This window comes from Anguilla rostrata, chromosome 17, assembly GCF_018555375.3.
Source record: "Anguilla rostrata isolate EN2019 chromosome 17, ASM1855537v3, whole genome shotgun sequence".
Taxonomy (NCBI): Eukaryota; Metazoa; Chordata; class Actinopteri; order Anguilliformes; family Anguillidae; genus Anguilla; species Anguilla rostrata.
This window is the reverse complement of record NC_057949.1, coordinates 16,368,527-16,393,698: the sequence shown is the minus strand read 5'-3', so window position 1 is coordinate 16,393,698 and position 25,172 is coordinate 16,368,527. Positions and strand designations below refer to the sequence as shown.

Sequence of the window (25,172 nt, the reverse complement as noted above, 5' to 3'; positions counted from 1 at the left end):
ACAGAGAGAGGGAGGGGAGAGAGCGGCACAGAGAGAGGGAGGGGAGAGACCAGCACAGAGAGAGAGAGAGGGAGGGAGGGAGAACCAGCGCAGAGAGAGAGAGGAGGGAGAGACCAGCACAGAGAGAGAGAGGGAGGGGAGAGACCAGCACAGAGAGAGGGAGGGGAGAGACCAGCACAGAGAGAGGAGAGAGAGAGAGCACAGGTATTCTACGGGACACACTAGCACAGGTAGCTCTGAGCTGGCAGAGGAAGCGCAGGCCTATTGTACCCATGCACACGGTGCAAAATTCACCCACTGAGCTGTTTAGCGTCGGCTTCAGTGTCTGTCCCAGTTTTATCTTCTCTTCAGCAAAGCAACGAGCAGTTCCACACACCACACCTGCTTAGTGTTCCAATGAGTCCTATCAAACAGAAAAATGCCTTCCTTTGGGCAAACAGCGACAGCAAAAATTACATTTTCCTTGCCTGTGTGTGGTTTTTCACCCAATAATCCATGCTCTATAAAACACTCAGTTTTCTACCCAGAGAATCCTCAATCAAACACTGCATTTCATGGAAGTGGATAGCCCTTATCACACCGAAGACTAATAACATTGTGCATATCTGATGTAACCCAACATGAAAGAATGTGTGCGTGTGTATGTGTGTGTGTGTGAGTGTCTGTGTGTGTGTGTGAGACTTGATTTGGATGCAGGGAAAAAGCGTGTTCAGATGTGTGCAGTGACAGTGGGATTCGCTAGGAGGCCAGATAGGCTTAAGATAATATCCCATTTCTTCCTGTGCGTCTCTATGCATGCAATTCCAGTCACACAATACTGAAAACACTCAAGCTGTTCTGATAGGAGGGTTTGGGTCAGGTGCCATTGTAGCCTGCTGCTAACTGGCTTTTGATTGGCGCTGCCAGTCACAACATACCATCTCCACCCCTGGCCGTATGTACACCTCAGCCTCCTCTCTCCTCCCAAACAAAGGCAGGACATGCCTGTGATGCCGACCGGAGCTGCATGTGAATGCCAGACTTAACGTGCATATAAAAATGCTATTTGCAGTGGCGCTAAGCGCAAGCGCACACGCTACAAAACGACGCCAGCTCTTCCGCTGGCTGAATAATCGCTCCTATCGCTGATGCTAATGGACGGATTCGTCTGACGCCCGCCGTCTTTATTTGACGCACCCTGCGTTTTTTTGTTTTTGCGTAACGAAGAAACTGTCGGTTAAGGGATGAGCCTCGTCGCTGGGGCTGAACATTAAGGCCCTGGCGCTGGGTCTCCTCCAATTCGTCCAACAATTCCCCGTGTACACGAGTCCCACGCTCCCTGCCCCCTCTCTCTGACGCACGCGGGACATTCAAGGCATTCTGGGGGCCCCTCCTGACATCCGGGTCAGCCTTCCTCACCCCGGCCCAGCCCCGGTGGGCCCCCAGCCAGGACGCGACGCAGTCTGCCCGCTTCCACTGCTTTACTGCACACTTTAATTACCCTTCTTTTACACCCATTTTCTCCTTTTCCCATTTTATGACACCACATCCATTACAGGGTAACCCCCCCCCCCTTAACCCCTCCCCCACCCATTTCAAAAGGTCCTCTCTCTTGCCTCCTCGCTGGTTTTATGGCACCCCCCCCCCCCCCCCAGATCCCAGAGTGCTTAACAGGCCACTCTCACCTCCATCTCAGGAGGATTTGGGGGCTGGGGGGGCAGGAAGGGTGTAAAAACTGTCTGAAGAGGGGTGTGAATGGCTCCTGCCCCTCAACATCTTCCAAAGTGAAGACCAATTTTTAAAGGAGTTTTTTTTTTTTTAAGCTGCATTTCCCTATAGTCAACAGTGCTTTCCTCCCCAACACATTTGTGCGTAATTTGCGAAGCGCCTGGCTGGGTGCACTTTTTATTTTGTCTGTTCTACCAGACTGAGATTTAGGAATCCATCGGCATAGCAACCAAATAACCTGATTCCAATTTACGTGAATAGTGCAATTGTCAGGTGGGTGCAACCATGGGTAACGTTAAGTTGATAGTGACAGTCATTGTTAAGGGCAATGGGACAGGGACTTGACACCATTCCCAATGCCATAAGCTTTCAGGAGACAAAAGCCATGCTTAATACCTTCCAGTAAAATGAGGTAGTGGTGGAAAGAAAACAATGGATCATTCGCAGTCTTGTGTTACACTTAATAAAATGGCACCATCTGAAGAGAAGGGCTTAGCCCAGTCTAGTACATCCACTATAACTGCATAAGCAGGCCATGACCCCGTTCTGCAACTGCATCAATAAAAATTAGCATAAATAAAATGCAAATGGGGCTATCCCAGCATGCATCTCTGCCGCAACTTGCTCTCACAAACGACAACATCAGTGAGCTCACAAAATTACATCTGCGCTGCTTCAAATTTGCCTAGTCATTTTTTTGTCTCGTATAGACATGAACAAATTTGGAGGAAAGCAACAACCTGGATTATTTCTGTGATGCTAGTTCTATTTCTATTGTCCAGAAACGAGGGGCAAGCTGGTGGCTCACAAATCAACCTTAACACAAAACATGTGCTATTCAAACTCCATGCCCTTCCTGTATTGATTTCTCTTGCAGCAGAGAGAGAGAGAGAGAGACAGAGAGAGACAGATAGAGAAAGAGAGTGAAAGAGAGGGAGAGAGAGAGAGTGTAAGAGAGGGAGAGAGAGAGCAAAAAAAGAGAGGGAGAAAGAGAGCAAAAGAGAGGGGGAGAGAGAGAGTGAAAGAGAGACAGAGAGAGAGAGAGAGGGACAGAGGGGAAAATCAGGATCGGCAAGTATTCGATACAAATCAGATCCTGGGCCCTGCCGCTACGCCTTGCTGTAGAGCAAAGAGCCGTTCAGCCAGGCGGAGTCACGGGCCGCGTCCATCCCCCGCGACGTTTTCATTAGCGAGCGCGCGCGCACGCACACACGCACCTTCCTGGCGTCCTTTAGGAAGGACGGATAGAGGGAGCGGAGGGAGGAAAGGGCTGAGCGCACACACACACGCAGGACCCGCGCGTGACAGTGCAGTGTCACTGGGAACGGGAAAGGCACGGGGGGGGGGCGGGGGTATCCATCTGCGGGGGCACAAACACGGCAGCCGTTACGACGGGGCCCCTCCCCTTTACCGAGAGTCGCCGCACGCCTGGCCGGCTTCCTGCGCCGAGAGATTGATTTAAATAAAGAAGCAATGAATATTTTACTGCAGCTCCGCCCCCGCCCCCCCCCCACCCCTCAAACCCCCAACCTCCACTTCACCTTAGCCGCTTCAATCGCCACCTCGAGTGCACGCGTGAGCGCGTGATTATCGATATCAAGATTAAAGCCTATTGTCAGGTTGTCTTCTGCGTGCCCTCCACTTCCTGCCGGAACAACAATGAATCAATGACACCCTCCAGAGTCCTCCCATCGGCACTGCTTTGTTCATCAAAGAGGCCCTTTGCAAAGTAAATTGCCTGTTGTTCAGGGATTTAGAAGTCAAATCCCTCTCTCTTGTACTGTATGCTGACCTGTGGCTCTACACCAACTTCCTTATGCATGAGCTGTGACCTGCAAGAGAGACACAGAAAAGAGGGAGAGGCCAGGCAAATAAAGGAAGAAGCACATTGACTCCTGGTGGTAAAAGCATGCTGACTCCTGTTGGTAAGGGCACACTGACTCATGTTGGTAAAGGCACACTAACGCATGTTGGTAAGAGCACACTGACTCATGTTGGTAAGAGCACACTGACTCATGTTGGTAAGAGCACACTGACTCATGTTGGTAAGAGCACACTGACTCATGTTGGTAAGAGCACACTGACTCCTGTTGGTAAGAGCACGCTGACTCCTGTTGGTAAGAGCACACTGACTCATGTTGGTAAGAGCACACTGACTCATGTTGGTAAGAGCACACTGACTCATGTTGGTAAAGGCACACTAACGCATGTTGGTAAGAGCACACTGACTCATGTTGGTAAGAGCACACTGACTCATGTTGGTAAGAGCACACTGGCTCCTGTTGGTAAGAGCACACTGACTCATGTTGGTAAGAGCACACTGGCTCCTGTTGGTAAGAGCACGCTGACTCCTGTTGGTAAGAGCACACTGACTCATCTTGGTAAGAGCACACTGGCTCCTGTTGGTAAGAGCACACTGACTCATGTTGGTAAGAGCACACTGGCTCCTGTTGGTAAGAGCACACTGACTCCTGTTGGTAAGAGCACACTGACTCATCTTGGTAAGAGCACACTGGCTCCCGTTGGTAAGAGCACACTGGCTCCTGTTGGTAAGAGCACACTGACTCGTGTTGGTAAGAGCACACTGACTCGTGTTGGTAAGAGCACACTGACTCCTGTTGGTAAGAGCACACTGACTCATCTTGGTAAGAGCACACTGACCTTCTCGCTGTGAGGTCACAGTGCTATACACTGCACCACTGTGCTATGCTGACTGTTGTCTGAGCAAGTCTGATGAGGTATGATAGTGTTAACTCTGGCATAGTAGCCATTGAGCCTAGCAAATATTTGCTAAGTAGGTTGAAAAAGAAGAAAAGTGAACCATAACAGGCTATGTCATGCCACATTCTAATGTAAACGTACACCGACGGGAACTTCAGAAGCTTTTGTATAACTATATAACATGAATGTGTGATGGTGATAGTGCATACTGCGTAGTTAGACTGAAAGGTTAGAATTTATTTAGTGTACATGCTCCATTTAGCTTTATTACTTTCTGCAGTAGCCAGTAAGAAACAACGTAGCTTGATGAATGTCTAGGAGGAATGAGTTCACTTTTGTTTGCTTGATCTGGCAGTGTTACGCCTTTGTTTATGCTAACGTCAAAATGGAACGTTCCCGAAAATAGGGCCTCGATTCGGCAAACTGCCGGAGAAGCTTTTCCAGAACGCAGACCTCGGCTCTTCCCGTTCGCGCAAACCCCCTAAATGGGAAAGTTCCGGAACGTTTGCCGGGTAAGGCTGCAAGGGTGAGGGCGCAGGGCTGGCCAGTGGAGCAAACACTCTGTGCAGTCGTTTAGGGCCACGAAACTCTAAAGAGATTTCATTTTTGAAATATAATTTCAGTAAACTGAGAAAGTCACAATAAGAACACTGCTGTGGTTCTGGATGAATAACACCACATCTGCAGTATATTATAACTAAAAAACCAATGTTACAATTTGGTTATCCAGCGAACTTTGGATTCACTGGATAACCCCCCCACCCCCCGTTTCTTTAAGTCCGCACGCTGAAACGCCGATTGCCTGGAATGCAGAAGGGGTCTTGGTCTGAAAGAGCGGCAGACTGCAGTGTCAGACCGCCATCGCCCCCGCTGTAACACGCACACCCCGGTGTGAAAGCAACGCCCCTCTAATGGGGAAAGCAGCCCCGTCCCGTGGGAGAGGAGGGACCCTCTACCCCCGGAGGAGCCAAGGAAGGCCCCGGATTGCTGCCGGTTCGACGCATTCCACATTCAAAAGCGCCGACAACCACCGGCCTAAAACGCCAAACACCCCACCTGACTTCACTGGCTCGCTCCAGCCGGCCGGACTCGTTTGAATCGGGCAACATGGCAAACAAAGCAAGAATTTAAATATCAAAACACCAGAATGAAAATGGATTCTTGGCTGTAGGGTGCACAGGAAAGCATTATTTCACTGCTCAATAACATCCCCGCCTGCTCACGATCATCATCTCAATGCAGCGCTCCTACTCCCATTAACTTGGCTCCTTCCGGCTTTAGCAATACAACAGTTTTCATGAAGCGTTTTCATAGAACTGGGGTAAGCAATATAACTGTCCTTTGCAGGAAGGACACGGGGAAATGCACCTTGATTTTTGCACCACTGGAAACCGACAAACAAAATTAGAGCAAACTTAAGTCACAAAGACACCGCCACTTTGCCATTGCAAAAATGTTGTCACATCTTTTATTTTTTTGTCTATAAACCCAGACTTGTTTCAACTGAGATGGCCCAAAGGTATTCACATTACCTGCAGAAGTATCATATCAGTACAATCACAACAACACTTTTCCATTCATGTTGGGTGGCAACCTATAAAATTCACAGGGATCCCTCAGCTAGCAGATCAGCCTTGGTAACTGTTCCCAGGTGAATGGCTAATGGGCAAATAAACTGCAGAATTAACTTCTATAAAATAATTTGACACATTCCAATTTCGGAATAATATAACTTTTAATGTGCCACTTAGGAAGTAATAAACACTTAAGAGGGGTAACAATTACAGATAATCTGCCAATTTAATTTTTTTTGCTGTTGTTACAGTTCATTAAAACATAAGTGTTCCCTGTTTATGACGGCTCCTAGTCTAGTTTTGTGAGTTTTCATGAAACCATTACTCAAGGCCGCAAACCACAGAGGACTTAGCTCATATTCCTGGAATCCAGGCTTCTCGTCAGGCAAGGTCTTTGTCGAACGCCTACTGCGCATGCCTGAACACCGCCTCTGTTTCCAAGCGGCGGGACGCTAATCTGCCGAAGCGTGCTGCCCTGTTTCTATACTGGCATAACCTGATGGCCCACGCTAGCCTCCAGGCAAGATCTATATTTACAGGCACAGCCAATAATGGCTGCTGGTTCCCAAAGCCACACAGCTAACAGCAGCTAGCACATGCTATTAGCTCGTCCGCGGCAGCGCCTTCGCACAGCGAAACGGCACGAGTCGTTTGCCAGTGGTCTCGCCCATGCTGTGCGGAGCTCAAACGGCAGCCCAGAAAAACCACAGTAAACCAACAAACTGGAACTTTCTTCGCCCCCCACCCCACCGCCTCCAAGGGCACTCCTCCCTGCGACCCCTTCAAACCGTTGCGCTTCGCATGGGAAACAGTAAAAATGGCATCTGCTTTTCAGAAAGGATTTCCGCACTTAAACACCACATGAGTCAGATTAGACTCCCACTAACTGGCCCTCAAACATCAGCCCATTAGAAGCGCTAGGCCACTTGGCAGTGTAGCCGTGGGCGGGGCTTATTCTCAGGGGAGGAGTCTAAGTGTGGTTACAGCAGCCAGAGTACGGGCCGGTGGGAAAAATGAGGGGGAAAAAACGTAAACAAACGCGAGTGATTCTGTCAGCACATCGCAGCTTCGGTGCTTCATCCCCTATGCTTCATACCCACGCATGTCTGTGGCTTGAACCCCACAGATTACTCTGAGAGAGTCAATGATTTAAGACAAACAAATAATTGAGAATGAAAAATGTCATCACCAAGGCAACACTGAACACTAACATCAAAACCTCCACCTATAAAAAAAAAAGACAGCAGCGGTGCAACAACTAAGTGAAGTGTATTGTCACAGCCGAGAACAAAGAGAAATGTTTTATTTGTGTTCCAGAAGAGGGTACAGGGTAACACAGACTTCTCAAAACCCCATTCATCTTCTCCACCACACAATCCACATTACACACCACAGAGGGCTTTCCTAATGCTTAATGATAACAGCTACCGGAGATCTAGCATGTATTTCTTTACTGCTGAAAAGCAGGGTGGGCGCATGAACCAAAAGGCAGCACATTAAAGTGACAGATTCACTTGCCTCCATCTCAGAGAGGACATTTTAGGTGACCTCACCTCGACTAACTGCCCAACACTCAGGCCTGACATCACCTCCAGACAGCACAGATGGCTGTGAGCAAACATGCCCAGATCGCAACCGAGAGGCAGTCCAAGCCCAGCAACTGAAGTCCTCCTTCAGGGGCAACATAGCTCCAGAGGTAAGAGCGGTTGTCTGGCAGTCAAAGGGTTGCCGGTTCGATCCCCGCCCTGGGCGTGTCATAGTGTCCCTGAGCAAGACACCTAACCCCTAATTGCTCCCAACAAGCTGATTGTTACCTTGCATGGCAGCCTTTCACCGTTGGTGTGTGAGTGTGTGTGTGTGAATGGGTGAATGAGAGGCATCAATTGTAAAGCGCCTTGGATAAAAGCGCTATATAAATGCAGTCCATTTACAATTTACCTTCAGACTCACACAACTGACTGACCAGCAAGCAGAGAAATCACCCTCAGTAATCACATCCTGAGCTCCGTCTCCGTGAGGGTTAGGGTATAGCAGGGTAATGTTCTCAACAACAACAAAAAAACTCACACAACGGGTCACTTCCAGGACACTCTCTGCCCAAAGACTGTCCCCCAGTTTATCAGTTAGGCATTGCATTGATATGATTGTGTCACTAGCGCATGGACTAATGTAGCTTTTCTGATACTTCAGTTCAGTTTCTACTTAATTTGTCTGTGTCAGGGAATGTTTCACAACAACTTGATCGTAAATCCCAACCAAGAGAAGGATCTGGAATCTTTGTTCAATTTCCCAATTTCCCTTTCCCAAATCCCTGAAACCCCAGAGCTGGATATCACAGGCCTCAGGACTATCTCCAAGATGACTAAGCAATTGAGTTACTAGTGTGTGTGTGTGTGTGTGTGTGTGTGTGTGTGTATGCGTACGTGTCGGGGGGTGGGGGTGCTGCACTGATCTCAACAACAATTTGTACCAGCAATTCGTCCTCCTCCAAGCCTCGACACTGAAAAGCCCTGCTCTGATCTACCCTCAGTCTCAATCTGTGATCCAGCGAAATGCAGGCTAAGCATGGCTCTCTCTCACGCTACCTAACCCCAAGCCAACACTGCGGTTTCGCTGCACATTACCTTGCAACTTGAAAGGCAAGCGGCCGCCCGCCACAGCCGCCGCCATCCTAAAGGCTTAGCACCTCGAGCAGCAGCTTTCCTGAGGGAAACACCACTGAGCTCTCTCCACACATTACCTTCAGGCCTGACAGACACCCAGAGAGTTATGGAGTTCGACAGGAAATCAAAACTGTCACTCAGAAAAAAACCACGCTTTTCCGTCCATGCGTGCATGTGCACGTGTGTGTGTGTGTGTGTGTGTGTGCGTGCATTTGCGAGTGTGTGCGTGTGTATGTATTTGTGAGTGTGTGTGTGTGTGTGTGTGTATGGGCAGGAAGGAACTGCACATGTGACTCATATGACATCACCACGCATGCTTTGCGTATTTTGCATACTTGTTAATGTAATGAACGCTGGAAACTTCCTAAGGCAATTCCTGTAAGCTTCGCTCGTATCACAAATGTGTCCTCACTTCAACTACCTTTTCTTGTAGTAAGAGAGGGCACTGACGGAAAAAAAAAGTTTCCATTAGAGATAGTCCCTTAATTTCTCCCACTTGATCTAACCATGAGAAAGACAAACAACCGCTGCTGGAAACAGGTGTGCTTTCTGACATCAGTGTACAGAGGATTACACGCTGGCAGGCAAAAGAGATGGGCACTTCACTCTCCTATACTTTACTGCTATACAGGACGGCTGTCCTGCGCTCCGTGCACTCAAAACACCGCAGGTTACCTATGGCAGGCTGATGGACAATTCAGTAAACACAATGAGAAAAGAGCATCTTACACTCAAATGTTCTGACAGGGTTTAACCTTTGAATTAGCAAACCACGGTCTGCTGAGTAACCGCGCTGATTAAACCATGCTGGGGAGTGATTGCGAAGAGAGGCCACAGTATCTGTGTCAGAGGCGCCTATACAATCGAGATGTTTCAAGAATGCCGTGATGCTTTTGCCTAGCTTTTCTAACACCTAAAACAGGTTGTTTCTAATACAATTTCCTATCCTTCAACTTACAAAATGCATAACAGGGTGAGCCTAGATAGGCTTAATGGCCTGTTCTCTTCATTATATTTTACCATGTTATTTAATAGGGACTAGGAGGCTTACTGAATGATGTAAGAGCACAGTCATTTACTGGGCCAAAGAATTTGACCATTCTACAAACAACCAGTCAAGTGAGGTCTTTCAGTCCAAGTCAAAAGCATATTTAATGTATGCCGACAGTTTTAATGGTAATAATTGGCATTTCAGTTAATTTAGGGAGTAAACGTCAGTGTCTCTCATTACCCTGGATATTTTTTGCGTTTTAATGAGAAGACTAATTTCTTGCTTTGTGACCCGCATAATCACAACAAGGGCAAACGGCATACGCCGCCTGTGCAAAGGAAACCTTCTCCCGGCACGGACTACCGCCACAAACGTTCCAAAGTGAGGTCATAAGCCGCAGAGGCTACATATAAATAACGTTATGTTGGTCACCAACTGAGGGCTAGAAAGGTTATGCAAATAAAATATCACAAATATAGGCTAATTTTTTTTAAAAAAAACAGCAGGCTTACGTAAGACGCTTGTGGATATATTGCCTGGTTCAGGCCGATGTCATCAGTGTAAACGAACGACAAAGGACATGGGGTCTAGTCTAGGACGAGTGTCCAGCCATCTAGGCTCATATACTGATTCTTATCATTTAATATGTCACGTTTTCCACTGATACAGTTTTAAAACACAGTAGAATACTTCCCACTGTGTTTCTAAACGCGTAATCTGGTCAAATCACAGGAAGTTAATAGCCGAAATTAGGACCAATGTAACAAAACTATACGGATCCCACGTTAAAGACAAGGCTTTACAAGAATGCAAAACCATTTTTATTTTATCTTTAATCTGAAGCTGTCAACAGATTGTCCCAATATACAATCATACCAACCCACACACGCCTTATTAGCCTATAATTATCCTACTACCACTTATACTAATACTAATAATCACAATAATAATAATATCACATACATTATTAAATACTCTTATTATTATATACACAATGTTGCCATTGAATAATAATAATTATTATTCACTGGCAATATTTTATTAATTAATTTGTAAGAGCGCAAACACAACGTTTATCGAGATACTTTGAAGTTGGCTACACTTCAGAAAAGCGAGACCAAGGAGGAAACGCTGTTAAATCTGATTTATGTCGTTTGACGTAACTAAAACTGGAGATACACACGCTTCGTCATTGCTTTCAAATACAGTCTTGGTGATGCAAAATTGCGCATTAAGTATGACGATAACCAGTCATACAGATAAAACTAACATTTCTAGTCGTGTCTGTTTCACAATCTAATCTACTTCATCCACGAAAAGCCTTTGGTCGTCACTGCATTACAGTTAAGATAAACATACCTTATATCACTGCAATTATATGACACAAAATTATGTAAACATTCCACGTACAGCAGCCCTCAACATGTAGGTCAATCTTTTCACTTGGCCATATATATTTAAGATGATTAAGGCAACAGCAATGATTTATCCCATCCGGATAGTGATTCCACTGATTCCACTGCCCTGTGTTTATTGTAAGTAGTACGCAGGCTATTGCATAGAAACGATATTGTAAAAAAAGTATTTGGAAATTGTTTAATGCATATAGGCTCATTACATAAATGTGGACATACATGCATGCTGTGTGATGGGTTTTCTCTAGCACATTTGGACCGATAGAATCAAAGTTCGCGGGAAAATCCAATTAAGCCTTAAAAATTACCTGTAACTAACAGGACTGTCACTTTCGTAAATGCGGTATCACATAACGTTAAATCACGATTTAAATATTAAGCGTAAGACTTTTCTAAATGTGAAATTAAATTATCTTGAGCACAGATATGTATGAAACCATATGGAGTAACAAGCATGCAGATAGTCTCGTCCTTAAATCGCCCTTTTGAATGCATTCAAGATAAAGTCTTTATAAAGTCAGGGGACCCCACGATAAGCGCCCTAAAGAAAATGTTACCTACAGTGATTTGAGCCGTTCCAGTGCTGGTTCCTGGTGGACGTGCTGTAGGGACGGGGCGCTCCAGGCAGCCCCTTCTCCTGGATCAAACATCCTCTGTTCTGGTTGTAGTAATCCATCATTAGAAATGGAGTTGGACTCGAAGTCAAACCCACTACATCCACACTCTCATACATCGTGCAACAATTATCAAAAATAAATACAAAGTTTTAAAAGTTTGAAAGTTACTATGGGTCCAGAAAATAGGGTCCAAAAAAGGTTAAGTCAGGTAATAGTTGGAAGTTACCATTTTTTGCACATGACACGATTTCGATTTCCCTCGAAATTTATCTGTAACACTTCATGAAAATGTCGTGCGCAAAACACTACCGATCTGAGCTATGACATGGAGACGGGGCTTAGAAGACGAGCCCACATTTCTCGAAACCAACGCTTACAACTATGAGCAATATCCACCAACACGTCTGAAAAATATTTGTATAGCTGCGTCGTTCCGCATGTTGCTCACAGAACGAGCACGATCGCACAGTCAGTTATGGCCAATATTTCTACAACAGTAAGTTTAGCGAGGCGGAGATAAGAAGAGAACGCGGCGCCCGATTAGATCTGTCCTGGGACAAAATGCACAACTAAGAGAATTTCAACCCTATAGACAAATACACAAAAACATTAGGAAACCCCACATAGTTTCTTTGTTGCAACCGGTACAGTAGCAGCTAATCCGTTTGCATACAGCGATACTTGATTTTCTTCTCTCAAATGCAATGTAATCCCATGAAAAGAATGTCTTCAGTTCCAATTCGTTGCTTCGTGTATTTAAAAACTGTTGAGTGCCTTATTTGCGTTGATGCAGTCTTTTCTTTAGTGCAGTCCTCTTTTCACGACAGACGAAGGAAAGGTCCTCTTAGAATAGGCTACTTTATAACACAAAAGGTTTTGCATTAATGTGATTTGCTAGCCGTTGTATATTCAGCCTGCGCTGTTGGTCGTTTTTAAATCCGCGGCTGACCTTATTGTAGATCCTGTGTTCGTTTCGTTAGGACCTTCGCGATTTCCATTCAATTTCTGTAGCCGTCCGGCTCTGAAGGTTGTGACGAGTGTCGGCAGCTGTGCATTAAGCCCCACCTACCCTCTCGCTCGCTCGCTCGCTCGCTCTCTCTCTCCCACACACACTCACTCACACACACACACACACACACACACAGAGTACTAAACTCCTCCCCTGTTTAACCCTTTCTCGACGTCATCCGGACATCACGGACCTCGAGCGCAAAGCCGGGCAATGGGGGAATGCGCGTACCACGTTGTATACAGCCTTCAAGCGCTTGCGCCTCGTGGTGGAAGTGAGCTGGTGCAAACTGTTCTGTTGCATGCACACGATGGCAGCTGTTAAAAAAAAAAAAAACTTTCGCGAAAATCAAAGAAACTAAAAAACAAAAAGAAAATGCAAGCAATGACATTTTCCGATCTAACCCAAGCCAGTCACTTCGCCCTCATCAGGGTTTCCCATCCAATTCCCCGGCCCCCTCTCCTGAGCCGTGACGTGAGGGTCCCGTTCTAATCCTTCACACTCAGAAATTCTTTCTCTCGGTATCTGTCTCCCTGTCTAATTTGCCTAATGGTATGCGGGTGAACTTTTTCTGAACCCGCGGAAGCAGGCAGTCTCACCTCTAAATGACCCACAGGCAGACTCCGGTTCGTTCTTTTGTGCTTCTCCGCTGACATCACCAAGGTTTTCCCCATTGCTCACCAGCCTTCCCGAATTGCACCCAGCCGAGGTTCCCTCCGTCGGGGTCGCGCAGACACTAGCTAGAGAGCAAGACAGGTAATGAATAGGCTAGTCGGTGAATTGCCGTCATTCAAGCAGCGACCGAAACCGAGGTGCAGTCAAAGAATGACGGATGCCCCCGAATAGCTCCATCTGTAAGCGGAACAATATGGGCCCATCCGCTTTTCAAGGTCCAGTATTATTCACTTATTTGTCCTTGCCTGTGTGTACGGCTATCGATTTTTTTACTGTTAAGGTCGGAGCGATGTTAAAAGGACACCGAGTATTATTCCAATGAATCAACGGAAAATGTTTAAGCAACCCAAATTTTGAAAATGAAAGCACTTTGAAACACTTTGGCATAGTTTGGACCATACGCCCACCTGACTGTGAGTTTGTTATATGTTATTTAATGCTGGTGTGGCTTCGTGCCATTACAGCTATATTTTAAAACTGTTCTATAATTTGAGCAACCCTACTGAAAATGGTAACATGCGGCCGCACACTGAGCAATAACAGAATATGCAACCATAAGCAGTCAACTTTAATAAAAACCTTATGCGTGTGCTTTAGCTATTTTTTTTAAAGAAGCAGGTTATCCTTTTAGGAGTCACAGCCTCTGTAAAGCATTTCTCCATCCCTGGGCTGCACTGAACGTACGGGTATGGAGAATGGAGATGCATGCTCTGGGGATTAATGGCGAGGGCCAGGCCTTCATCAGGCTCTGGAAAAGGCCTGTCATCTGAATGGGGAGCAGAACCAGCTCACGCTCCATTCCCATGGAGAATATACTGTAAGTGAGCGGTGAAGCTGGCACAACGGTAAACACTGATTTTGGGGCCTGGACCTCATTAACTTCCGCCGGGGCGTGGGGTGGGTGCCAGTCTGTGAGCTTTGGGCATGGGGTGGAGTGGACTGTTCAAAAAAAAAGGAGGGCTCCATGTTCGGGCACACCCACCCTGAGAGAGGCCTGGTGGGTTTGCGTCCGTCGGACTGCCCCCCCCCCCCGTCCTGCAGCGATACACTCTCACGACCCGGCATCAGGGGCCTCCATTTTGGCTCAACTGCTTTTGCCAAAAATAGTCACTTGTGTATCAGGAATAATAGTAAGATGGGAAGGAATCTGGAAGTAGGACACAGTGACCCTGACAGGGATGGGAGGGGGGGGTCTCTCAGAGTAAAAATGTTTATGAATGGGTGAGTAGGAGTGCGTGGGAAAACCAGCCTTCATCTTCTGAACATGAAACAATTTTCGACTTTATCATAATTTCTGCGTTCCGAGTGTACAGAACACGGGTAAACATGCAGAAGGCCCTGGCCATGGAAAGAATATCCTCTTGAAGAGCAATAAAGTATCTATATATCTGTCTATCTGTTTATCCATCTAGCCATCCATCCCTCCATCCATCCACAGGCCCTGGATGGACTGGAGACCCAAGTTCCATACAGCCTCACTCCCCAGAATTGACTTGAACTGCTGGCAGGCCCATGTCGCTCTATGTCAGCCATTTTGAATACAGCTAGCCACCTCGCCCATTCATCAATAAGCATCTCATGTGGGCTGCTTTATGCCAATGTCAGAAACACTGCGCAAGGCTGGAGGGTAGCTCAGTCGGTAAAAGCACCGCTAGCAGCACATGAGTGAACAGTGACTGTGACTGGTGACTGTGGCCAGCAGCTCCACAGGGGCGGGGCATAATTGTCTTCACATTGCTCAGGGATATGGGGGGAATACAGTCGGTAGGGATACAGCACTGTTCATTGTTCGAGCGACTTGTGACTAGCTCTCCCTACGCACGCATATGAATGGGTCTCCTCCTCCGCCCCTGCCCTGCTCCTGCATGGCTTGCGGCTGCGGTGTGAGAAGAAGCAGCTGGCTGGCTGGCTGGCAGACGCTTGTTTTCGGAGGAGAACCGTGGATTTCCTTCGCTCTCCCGAGCTGGCAGCAGGGGCCGCACATGAGCTCACTTGTACATGCTTCGCAAATTGGACATTCCAAATACGGGTGGGATTGAAGATGCCAAATAAAAAGTGAATTAAATAAATAAATAAATACAAAAAAAGAAATACTGAGCAAGTCCTCCCCCGTAAGAAAAGGAGCACGGGAGGCCACGCCTGCCCACCCCTCCACCAATCCCTGGTCTCTGAGGTACACTGCAGCCAGCACAGCGCATTCTGTGGCCAACTGGAATCATTCATCTCATTTGTTGGGGGTTAGAAGAGAGACAGGAGAAGAATGAATCATGACCGTAAAATTAATTCCACTTTAGCTATTATTATTTTTCAAGAGGACATGTAATTGCGCATTAGGGCTCCAATGTTAAGGGCAACAGAACAACAGAAGTGGTTTAATTAGGAGCGGTGAATGGCTTTTAGTGGAACAGATTAGTAGCTGAAGTAGACAGGCTCACATTTCCCAAAGACACTTCACTGGGCTGTGCAACAGGGCGTAGTGATGGACTATGTAACTGCTCACCCTCCCCCCCAGCAGGCACACAGATGGTTGGTTCCAGGAGACCAGAGGCAGGTTAGCCAGGGCATAACTCTTAACCTGCACTGCATGCTGGGTAGAATCTAATAAGACAAACAACGAGGATACTAAAGAGGGAGAGAGAAAGACATGAGCGAGGGAGGGAGGGAAAGACAGGGAGAGAGAGAGAAAGAAAAAGGAGAGCGTGGGATAGAGGGAGGGAGAGAGGGACATAGAGAGAGAAAGAAGAGAGGGAGAGAGACAGAGGAAGAAAGAGGCACATAGAGAGAGAAAGAGGAGAGGGAGGGAGAGGCAGAGGAAGAAAGAGAACTTGCTGGTGGTCCAGCCTCCTGTCCGTCTGAGATACTCCAAGCGGGATAAATAACACACAGGCTGAGTTGAGCAGTTGTACTCGTTATCGAGCCCAGCTTGCTTTGACACGGCAGCCAGGATTCCTGTCTGCTTGCATTTCCATAAGCTCTGTCTGCGCAGCTCAGCGCTATGCAAACTACCCCCTACCCTTCCTCTGTTCCTGGCACAGGGCACTTCCTCATTCCTCTTCAAACCACACACTGTTCACCTCAGAGGCTCTCACCTGCCACTCAACCAGCCTTCTGATTGTGATGTCACCGCCTCGAAGCCACACCCTCACAAAGCGGCAGGGATGAGAGAGAGAGAGAGAGAGAGAGAGAGAGAGAGAGAGAGAGAGACAGAGAGAGAGACAGAGAGAGAGAGAGAGTTGTGCGGCTCGCGAGGCGGGACTCATGCGTGAGATAAGCTGGCATGTGCTGTGGATTAGATGCTGAGGAATGGCCTACCGGGGGTGGGGGTGGGGGATTCTCTGATGGGTGCTCTGAGGCTGCAGAGATGTTTGTGAAAGCCAGGATCGTATTCACTGGGATTCCAGTGTGGCAGAGGCTGGGCTGTGGTATCTATTCCTAATAAAGGACCCTATTGTTTAAAACGGCTCTGCATATTTGTGTGCGTGTGTGTGTGTGTGTGTGTGTGTGGTGTGCGTGTGTATGTGTGTGTGTGTGTGTGTGTGTGTGTGAGAGAGTGTGTGTGAGTGTGTGTGCGTGTCTTCCAAAAAAAAAAAAACACAACAGACATCATCTCTTCTTCAGCACTAAGACATGAAGCAGCTTGGCTTTCATCACCAGGAGGGGCACCATGCAGTCAGTGACACGCAGGACCCGCCCCAGCCTGGCTGCGAACAGACCGAGAATAAACCCCGAGCAGCACAGGACCCGCCCCAGCCTGGCTGCGAACACACTGAGAATAAACCCCGAGCAGCACAGGACCCGCCCCAGCCTGGCTGCGAACACACTGAGAATAAACCCGAGCAGCACAGGACCCACCCCAGCCTGGCTGCGAACACACTGAGAATAAACCCAGAGCAGCACAGGACCCGCCCCAGCCTGGCTGCGAACACACTGAGAATAAACCCAGAGCAGCACAGGACCCGGGCCTCGCCTGGTTTGCGTGCCAACACACTGAGAGTAAACACCGAGCAGACAAATGGAATCCGCCCTAGCCTGGCTGGGAACAGTCTGCAGAATAAACCACATGGAAAGCCAGTGCAAACCCGCCCCATGCCTGGGTCCCTGCGCAAGCACAGCTGAGAAGCCCGAGCAGCACAGGACCCGCCCCAGCCTGGCTGCGAACACACTGAGAATAAACCCCGAGCAGCACAGGACCCGCCCCAGCCTGGCTGCGAACACACTGAGAATAAACCCCGAGCAGCACAGGACCCGCCCCAGCCTGGCTGCGAACACACTGAGAATAAACCCCGAGCAGCACAGGACCCACCCCAGCCTGGCTGCGAACACACTGAGAATAAACCCAGAGCAGCACAGGACCCCACGGTTCGCTGCGGCCGTGCACAGATTTTTATTTTATTTTTAATTGGGTGTTCGGGAGTGCCAGCGTCTTGCCTTGAGAGGTGAAACTACTGGAGTCACGACAGTAATGTGTGCTAATGCGTCCCTAGCGACGGTCGGGTACTGTAGGTGGAAAGTCTGGTTTTCAGAATAAACAAATGGTAAAAAAAAAGCCCAGCTGCAACCCGACCCCGACTGGCTTGGGTCCGTGGGCACTGGCACCGAGCTGGAGGAAGAGGAGACGCCGCGCCACGCCAACCCGCCCCCGCCCCCGCCCCCGCCGCTCTCACACAGCCAATGGGGGAAAAGGACCGGTGTGCTGGGGAGAGCTGTGGTTACATCATGAGAGATAGAGAGAGAGAGGGAGTGAGAGAGGGACAGAGAAAGCGAGAGAGAGGAGAGGCAGCGAGGGAGAGAGGGAGATGGAGCGAGGGACATAGAGAGGGAGAGGGAGGAAGAGAGGGGGAGAGGCAGTGAGGGGGGAGAGGGAGAGAGAAAGAGTGAGCGGGGCAGAGAGAGGGAGAGAGGAGAGGGAGGGAGAGTGGGGGAGAGAAAGAGTGAGTGGGGCGGAGAGAGGGAGAGAGGAGAGGGAGGGAGAGTAGGGGAGAGAAAGAGTGAGTGGGGCGGAGAGAGGGAGAGGGGGGAGGGAGAAAGAGAGAGGGAGAGAGCTGTTGTGCTGCTCCACTTTACAGGGCTTAGAACCTCATTAGAGTCTGTGATCAGTGAAGCAATTACTGCTTACAGTACATTCCATCCTGGCCTCCACTTCAAATCAGCCTTCATAACATCAAACTGGGGTTAGCCAGGGCAAAGCCCAATTCACACAGGGAGCTTAAGCAAGAAATACAGAAACTGCTTCACCATCAATGAGACACAAAAAGGGAAAAAGTGTTTGATTTTCCCATACCTTGGACTCTCTGACTCGCTCTCTCCTCTCTCTAATCTCCCTTGCTCTCCGTCTCGCTTTCTCTCTCTGAAGTAGAGCACAGTTCGGCTCATTTTATGCAGGAGAAGAGGCACTGGATTTAGACCGTACCGCTCGTGCCCACTGCTGTACAACACCCACATAACCCACTGACACTGACATGAGATATATCCTCAGCTGAGTATCTGGGACATAAAGCTAGTGTGTGTGTGCTTGCGTGAGTGTGTGAGACTGTGTGCGCGAGTATTTGAATATGCGTGTGCGTGTGTGTGTCCAGTATAGTGACTGCTCGAGTGTGGTTTTTCACACATATAATGGCCCTGCTGGGTGAGAGGTACTGGGAGAGTATGCAGGGCCCGTTTGAGCATTAATGTGAGATGTGAAATCCACTGCTTATCCACCAGGCTGGGAACAGAAGCCCCATGAACCAGCAGCTCAGAGGGGCCCGAACGGCACAAACACTGCTGCCATGGCCCGGATGGCTGTTGGGGGGGAGACGGGGGTGTTAGGGTTTGCCTCATCCTGGTCAGTTTTGGGGGGTGGGGGGGGGGGGTGCTGATGGGATGGATAACTTGACCCAAGCTCATTAAAGACAAGAGAGGAGCAATGGGGGTCCTATCATCAGCATTTCAAAAGGATGGGGGGCAGGGAAGAGCAAGATAGCGAGGGACCCTCCCCCCCAAACCCCCCCATCGCCTCCTGTCCCCACCACTGGGGTCCAGCAGCTCAGATGGTAATGAAATGAAAATGACTCCATCATCTCCAGCACAAAGAGAGCTGTTTATTCTACAAACAGGCCCGTTACCTCACAACCCGCCCTCCTCCCCCCTAAAGGGAACCCCACCCTGAGAGAGAGGCATGAGGGGGAGGCCCGGGGAGGAGGTGCGGCCAGGAGCGCCGGTATAGCCATGGCAACAAACCCCACCCAAAATCTGACGCCTTTCATTGCTTCACGCAATCTTCTTTTATCGCCAGCTTGTTCATCAGAGTTTAAGACACAGGCCAACATGTTCCTAGATTGGCTTAATACGGGTTAATAATACTGCAGGCTGTGTTTCACCTGAATCAATCACCAGGCCCAGATGGATCTAGTCCAGGCCACCGCGGGGGCAGGACAATGCCCGGTTTCCAGCGGCGGCACTGCTGCCCGCCAAACCCTCTTTTGCATTTCAACAGCGCCGATGTCAATGCATTGATTCTAAACGGCGTCCTGATGACTAAGGTGCGGAGGGTTCCAATCCCGCTTATCAGCGGATTCCCCGAGCGCCAGCGGGAAGGCTCCGCACTTCAAACGCCGCCAGCGTCCCGCTGCTTCACAAAAGAACAGTAAAGCAATCATTAAGCCAGCATGCCCCCCATCTCTCAGCACAGCAGCCACTTTGAACCCGTAATTAAAACCTCAATTTCAATTACAATGTGTGTGTGTGTGTGTGCGGGTGGGTGAGGGGGGAGGGGAGGTACCAAAGACTAGGATTTGCATTTACTTAACTGTGAGAGTCGAGGAAGCAAATGAATAAAATGAAACAAGCAAACACACAGATCCCTATGGCAAATACAGCCATGAGAATGGAGCTAATCAGTGGGCTCTGCACTCAGCCAGGATGGAAGTCGAAGCTGAGGTCACTTCAGTGTACCCACGATGCATCTGTCCTTAACTCTGCCAAGACTGAGAGAAACAGGAAGTGAGTAATAATAGTAATAATAATAATAATAATAATAATAAAAATAATAATAATAAAGCAGGTCCTCTTTGTTCAATTTCTATTTTACAGAATTTAATTCTCTTATGTTTACTGTTATGTCAGAAAGTCCTTGGCAATGTACATGCATGTTTCCCAGAAATGGAACAGAATTGAGCTGAAATTGTCTTGGAAAGTGTTGTCTTGAAAGTCTTGGGCAATTTTCTTTTGAAATCTTTCCCAAGACTGCAATTTATGTTGCGTGAGAATATTAAAAAAACCCAAAAAACTTAAGTTTCCTTCTTGTTAAACGTTCACATGAAGCGGAGGACAGAGCTGATGAGCTCATGATGGTGAGATTAAGCAGAGGCCTACGCCTTGGCTACCGTCGCTGCGGTGGCAGTCGGTCAGTTCCAAGGACGCCGGCCTGTTCTTTGACGAGCAGACGGCCGGGACGCGAGGGGCTGGGAAGGGCCAGGCCGCCGCGTTTTTTTTTGTTTTTTTTTGGCCGACACGGTTTTTGGCTGGGCTGCGCTCTTCTCGCTATCAGGGTCACAGCTATCTGTCCAGAGGAGAAAGAGATGAAAGGAGCTTCCGCAGCGCCGCCGCGTTATGGATGGAGGCGGCCGATCATTACCCCGCTGAACTCCCCCATTCTCCCCCGCCCGGACCCCCTGACACATTAAAAGGGCCCTGACAATATTTAACCAGAGGTGATGTGTCATCAATCTGCGCTTCAGTCTTCCCTTTCACCCCCCAGCCCACCCATTGTAATTCTTTTCACTCCCATTCATGCCCCCCATTCCCCCCACCCCCCACACCCCCCACCCCAATTCAAAATTTGGGCTTTTGTTCAATCTTACATGGCCCTCATCTCCCCCTTCTCCACCCTCCACCCCCTGCCCCCTCCCGTTCCTCCTCAGTTGTCATCGCAGCCCAGAATAACATCATACGTTACGGCCGGCTTCATTCCAGCCAAACAGCTCACAGCCGCCATCTCTCTCTCTCTCTCGCTCCCAAAACCACACACACGTCCACCCTCCGCAACTGCACTCACGCCTGGTTTTTTTTTATTTAAAAAAATAAGAATTTATGGTTTTTAAAACACTTTCCCCCCTTCTCGAGGCGAGCCCCGCGCCTCGCTGACAGCGAGATGAAGGGCGGCGCTCTCCTCTCTCTTTCCTCATCCACCCGTCCACTTTTTCAGGTGAGCGCGCTTGCGGAGGTGCGGAATGATCCGGAAATATGAGAGGCACGAGTGGATGAGGTGCCAGACGAGAACCGCTTCAGACCTCATCAGCTGCAAACAGAGCCGTCTGCACGCTCGTGCGTGTGTGTGTGTGTGTGTGTGTGTGTGACCTCTTCTGAAGCACTGTGTTATGTTGTGTTGTTCCTGCTGAATGGCAGCAGGTCATTGCTGTGTTCTAGGGGAGGTCTGGCAGAGCCAGCCCATAATAAGCGCTGGATGTGTCACTGCTGTGATTCTCAGGCAGGCTCTGGCACCCTATCAGACAGATGCACCGGGCAGCACTCAAAGCAGTGCTGACACCTGCTAAAGTAACTCCTGCTTACTATCAATACATTCCCCTTTACCTCCTACCTCTGATCACAGTGCACAGCATTGCACAAGACCTGTTTTCTCACAAGAAAACTATTTCTCGTGGTGCAATCTGAGTCACACATTAGTCAACACTGCCGTAACTCAGTAAGAGATGGCAACACACACATCTCCAGTGATGGGAGACCCATCAGGCGCTTCTAGAACACGGCCAGGACCACATAGTCACGAATAACACAAACCACAGGCCTGCGTATACCGCTCACTCACCAACTCTGCCAAGCCTTTCAGAACGAATCTCAAACCACAATGCCGCACACGCAGTGTACAGCATATACCGCTAACTCTGCCAAGCCTTTCATTACCTCTTCTGTTCGCCGTTTCCGTTCGACGTGGAAATATATACGACATCCAGTTTTTAAGCTAAACGATGCCTGCAAATATTCCATCTAAATTTTATTAATGTACAGTAACTGAGTCCCTCCGCCAGCTTCAGGGTGTGTGCAGCGAGGAGAACGACCAAGGATAAGAGCAAGGACAGCAACGAGAACCCATAATGCACGTGGTTTTACATATTTGATTCTTGACAGGATATCAGGTTAATAGAAGAGCACATGGCAGGAGAGGTGCGAACACGCTGACGCTCCCAGCCACAAAAACACAGAAGAACGAGAGCTGATGAGGATGATGAAGACCTCTCTGAATGAAGGCAGCGCGAGGCACAGGAGCTGACAGGACAGGGATCCGGGGAGCCAATTAGGGGACGGGATTTGGGCGCGAGTGGAGCAGCTGTCAGACTGAGGCGCAGCGCCCGCCTCCGCGCGAGCCTTCGCCGTGGCGGTGGCGGTGGTGGGGGCGGCCTCAGACGTATCTCTCGGCGCTCTCCATCGGCGGCGGCGAGCGCGGCGGCGGCGGGGCGGAATGTGCCGGCGCGTATCTGTGTCAGCGCTGAGTGAGCTGTGCGCGAGGGCAGCTTCATTAAGCGCGGAGACGCGCGGCTCAGGCACTGACAGTGAAATGGCCCATTAATTATTCACACGCCCTCTCCAGCTGACAAGAGAGGGAGAGTAAACAGGAGCTGCGACAGCAGCTTCTGTCTCCTCTGCTCCTCTCCCTCTCCCTCTCCCTCTCTCCTCCTCTCCCTCTTTCTCTTCTTACATCTCCCCCAGCCTCCGGAACAGGTACGCACGCTGACTCCGTTTCCATCCGCTGGGCCACACACAGTATTACAGCACAGTACTGTGTAGCCAAAATGCACACACACACACGTATCACTCTCACACACACACATATCCCACACTCACACAAGTATCCCACATACACTCACATGCACACACATGTATCACACACAGACACACGTATCACACACACACATGCACGCATATCACACACACACACGTATGACATACACACATATCATGCACACTTGCACTCACTCACACCTACACACACACAGAAATGTACTATGCGCACACACGCACACAGGTAGCCCTACATTGAAGACCCCTGCTCTGTAGGAGGACAGATACACGTTTGGCAGTTCGTTTGGCATGCTGGCACATCGGCACGTGTCTCACCGCCTGCGCCATGCCGCCCGGACACAGCCGGACACCTCCGGGGTCAGAGGTCAAGTGAGCGAGACCAGCAGCGCAGCTGGGATATCATCTGCTTGGGAGAGAAACGTTCAAGCCACCGAAGCGGCATACTGGGCATGCTCAGTAGCCTCTATCTGAGGGTGGCTCACTTGCCCACACACCCATGGTGGTGAAGCACCATGGAAACGGCAAACGGCCAAAATACACTGTCCCGGTGGGTATTACGCCAAAACTCCTGGCTGGCAAATGAGCGAAATCCAGCACTCATATCACAGGTCGTACATGTTTGTCTATTTACGTCCCTGCTCTCAGGACTAGGACCAGAGAGGATCATGGGATTCACTCACACAGGGCTTCCTCTCCTTTCCGTGGTGGCAATGCCACTTCCCCTGGCTGGTTAGCTGGAGAGTCTCCAACACCCCTCCCCGCCCCCACCACCCATCCCCCCCTTCCCGCCCGCCCCGCTCCTGCAGGAAGACACCCATGATCCCTCACTTCCCTTAAACAGGCCCCCTTATAATTAGCTTAGGTGATTTAGCGTCTGCTAGCCTCTCCCCCAGCCCAGGTTATATATGAGCGTGCAGGGCTGCAGCCTGTAGCCTTACTGAATTAGCCGGGGCCTCACTGTTGCCTCTGGCCTCAGAACCAGACAGCAGCCAGATGAGAGAAATACATCACACTCCGTCCCTCGCTGTTTTCCTGGAACAGCCAATCGGAACCTTCCGAATGCGCTTTCCCAGCACACCCCTTCCTCGCCGCGGCTCTTCGTAGGGGACGTTTCTGGAACCCAGTTTAAGAGAGTGTCGCAACGCCAGAGATCCTCACGTTGACCCTGACGACGGACGCCCACGGGGGGAAAAAAAAAAACGTGAGAGGCGGCGTCGGAATTCTTCCGAGCTCGCACACTTCCCGTTTTCACTCCCCGGGCGAGCGGCTTTCCCCCAGAGTAAACTCCACTGACCGCAGACGGGTCACGAGAACAGCATGACTCACAGTCCACCGGGCTGCCGTTGAAGTGATTGCCTAACTGATCCCCATCGTTGTGTTGGCGCATTCAAGGAGCAAGGAGGCGGTCCAGACGGGAACGTCATAGCGACAGGACATGCTCTGATCTGCCTGACCGGCATTCGAATTATCATTCCATCTCAAAATCGCAGAAAAATCGGCACTCTAGACTTAGTTGAGTAGGTTATCACCAAACAAAGCACCAATTATAGACAAAAGGAGGCACCGCATGCCAAAAGATGCTTTAAATTTCCATTAACGGTGACTTTTTAATTGAGGGCTTCACAAAGACATTTCTTCGGAGTGACCATATGACAGTGAAATGACCTCTATAGACTGCACTGCTCAGCCAACAACAATCAAGTGCCTTTAGTTCTCAGGTCTTAAAGAAACAGTCACAAGTAACTTTATTGAAATACCAAAATGGCACGTCCAAATGGTGGAAAATACACACTGCGATGTCACAGAGGATTACGGACTTGGGTGGGAAAGGGTGAGACGAGATGCAGGTGTGGATCTTGGCAGAGAATACGAGGCAGGTGTGCAGCTTGTGTCTGAAACAGCACTTTATAAAGGCTATGCTAAGAAAGACCCTGGGCTAGGCTGTGATTGGAAGAGACCCTGAGCTAGGCTGTGATTGGAAGAGACCCTGAGCTAGGCTGTG

General features: G+C 49.2%; 1 protein-coding gene across 3 annotated transcripts in view; it reads right to left on the bottom strand.

Annotated features, from left to right (window-relative positions):
* The window catches only part of LOC135243068 (retinoic acid receptor alpha-like), a 150,084-nt gene that overhangs the window by 37,447 nt on the left and 87,465 nt on the right, over positions 1-25,172 (bottom strand). Inside the window, exon 3 of one of the 3 annotated variants that reach the window (XM_064314565.1) lies at positions 13,297-13,437. The exons of 1 other annotated variant lie outside the window; for it this stretch is intronic. In XM_064314565.1, the coding sequence (XP_064170635.1) occupies positions 13,297-13,437 (141 nt within the window). Of the gene's footprint in view, positions 1-11,632; positions 12,799-13,296; positions 13,438-25,172 lie in introns of those variants that run through there. One more of the 3 variants, XM_064314566.1, reaches the window with a different exon arrangement.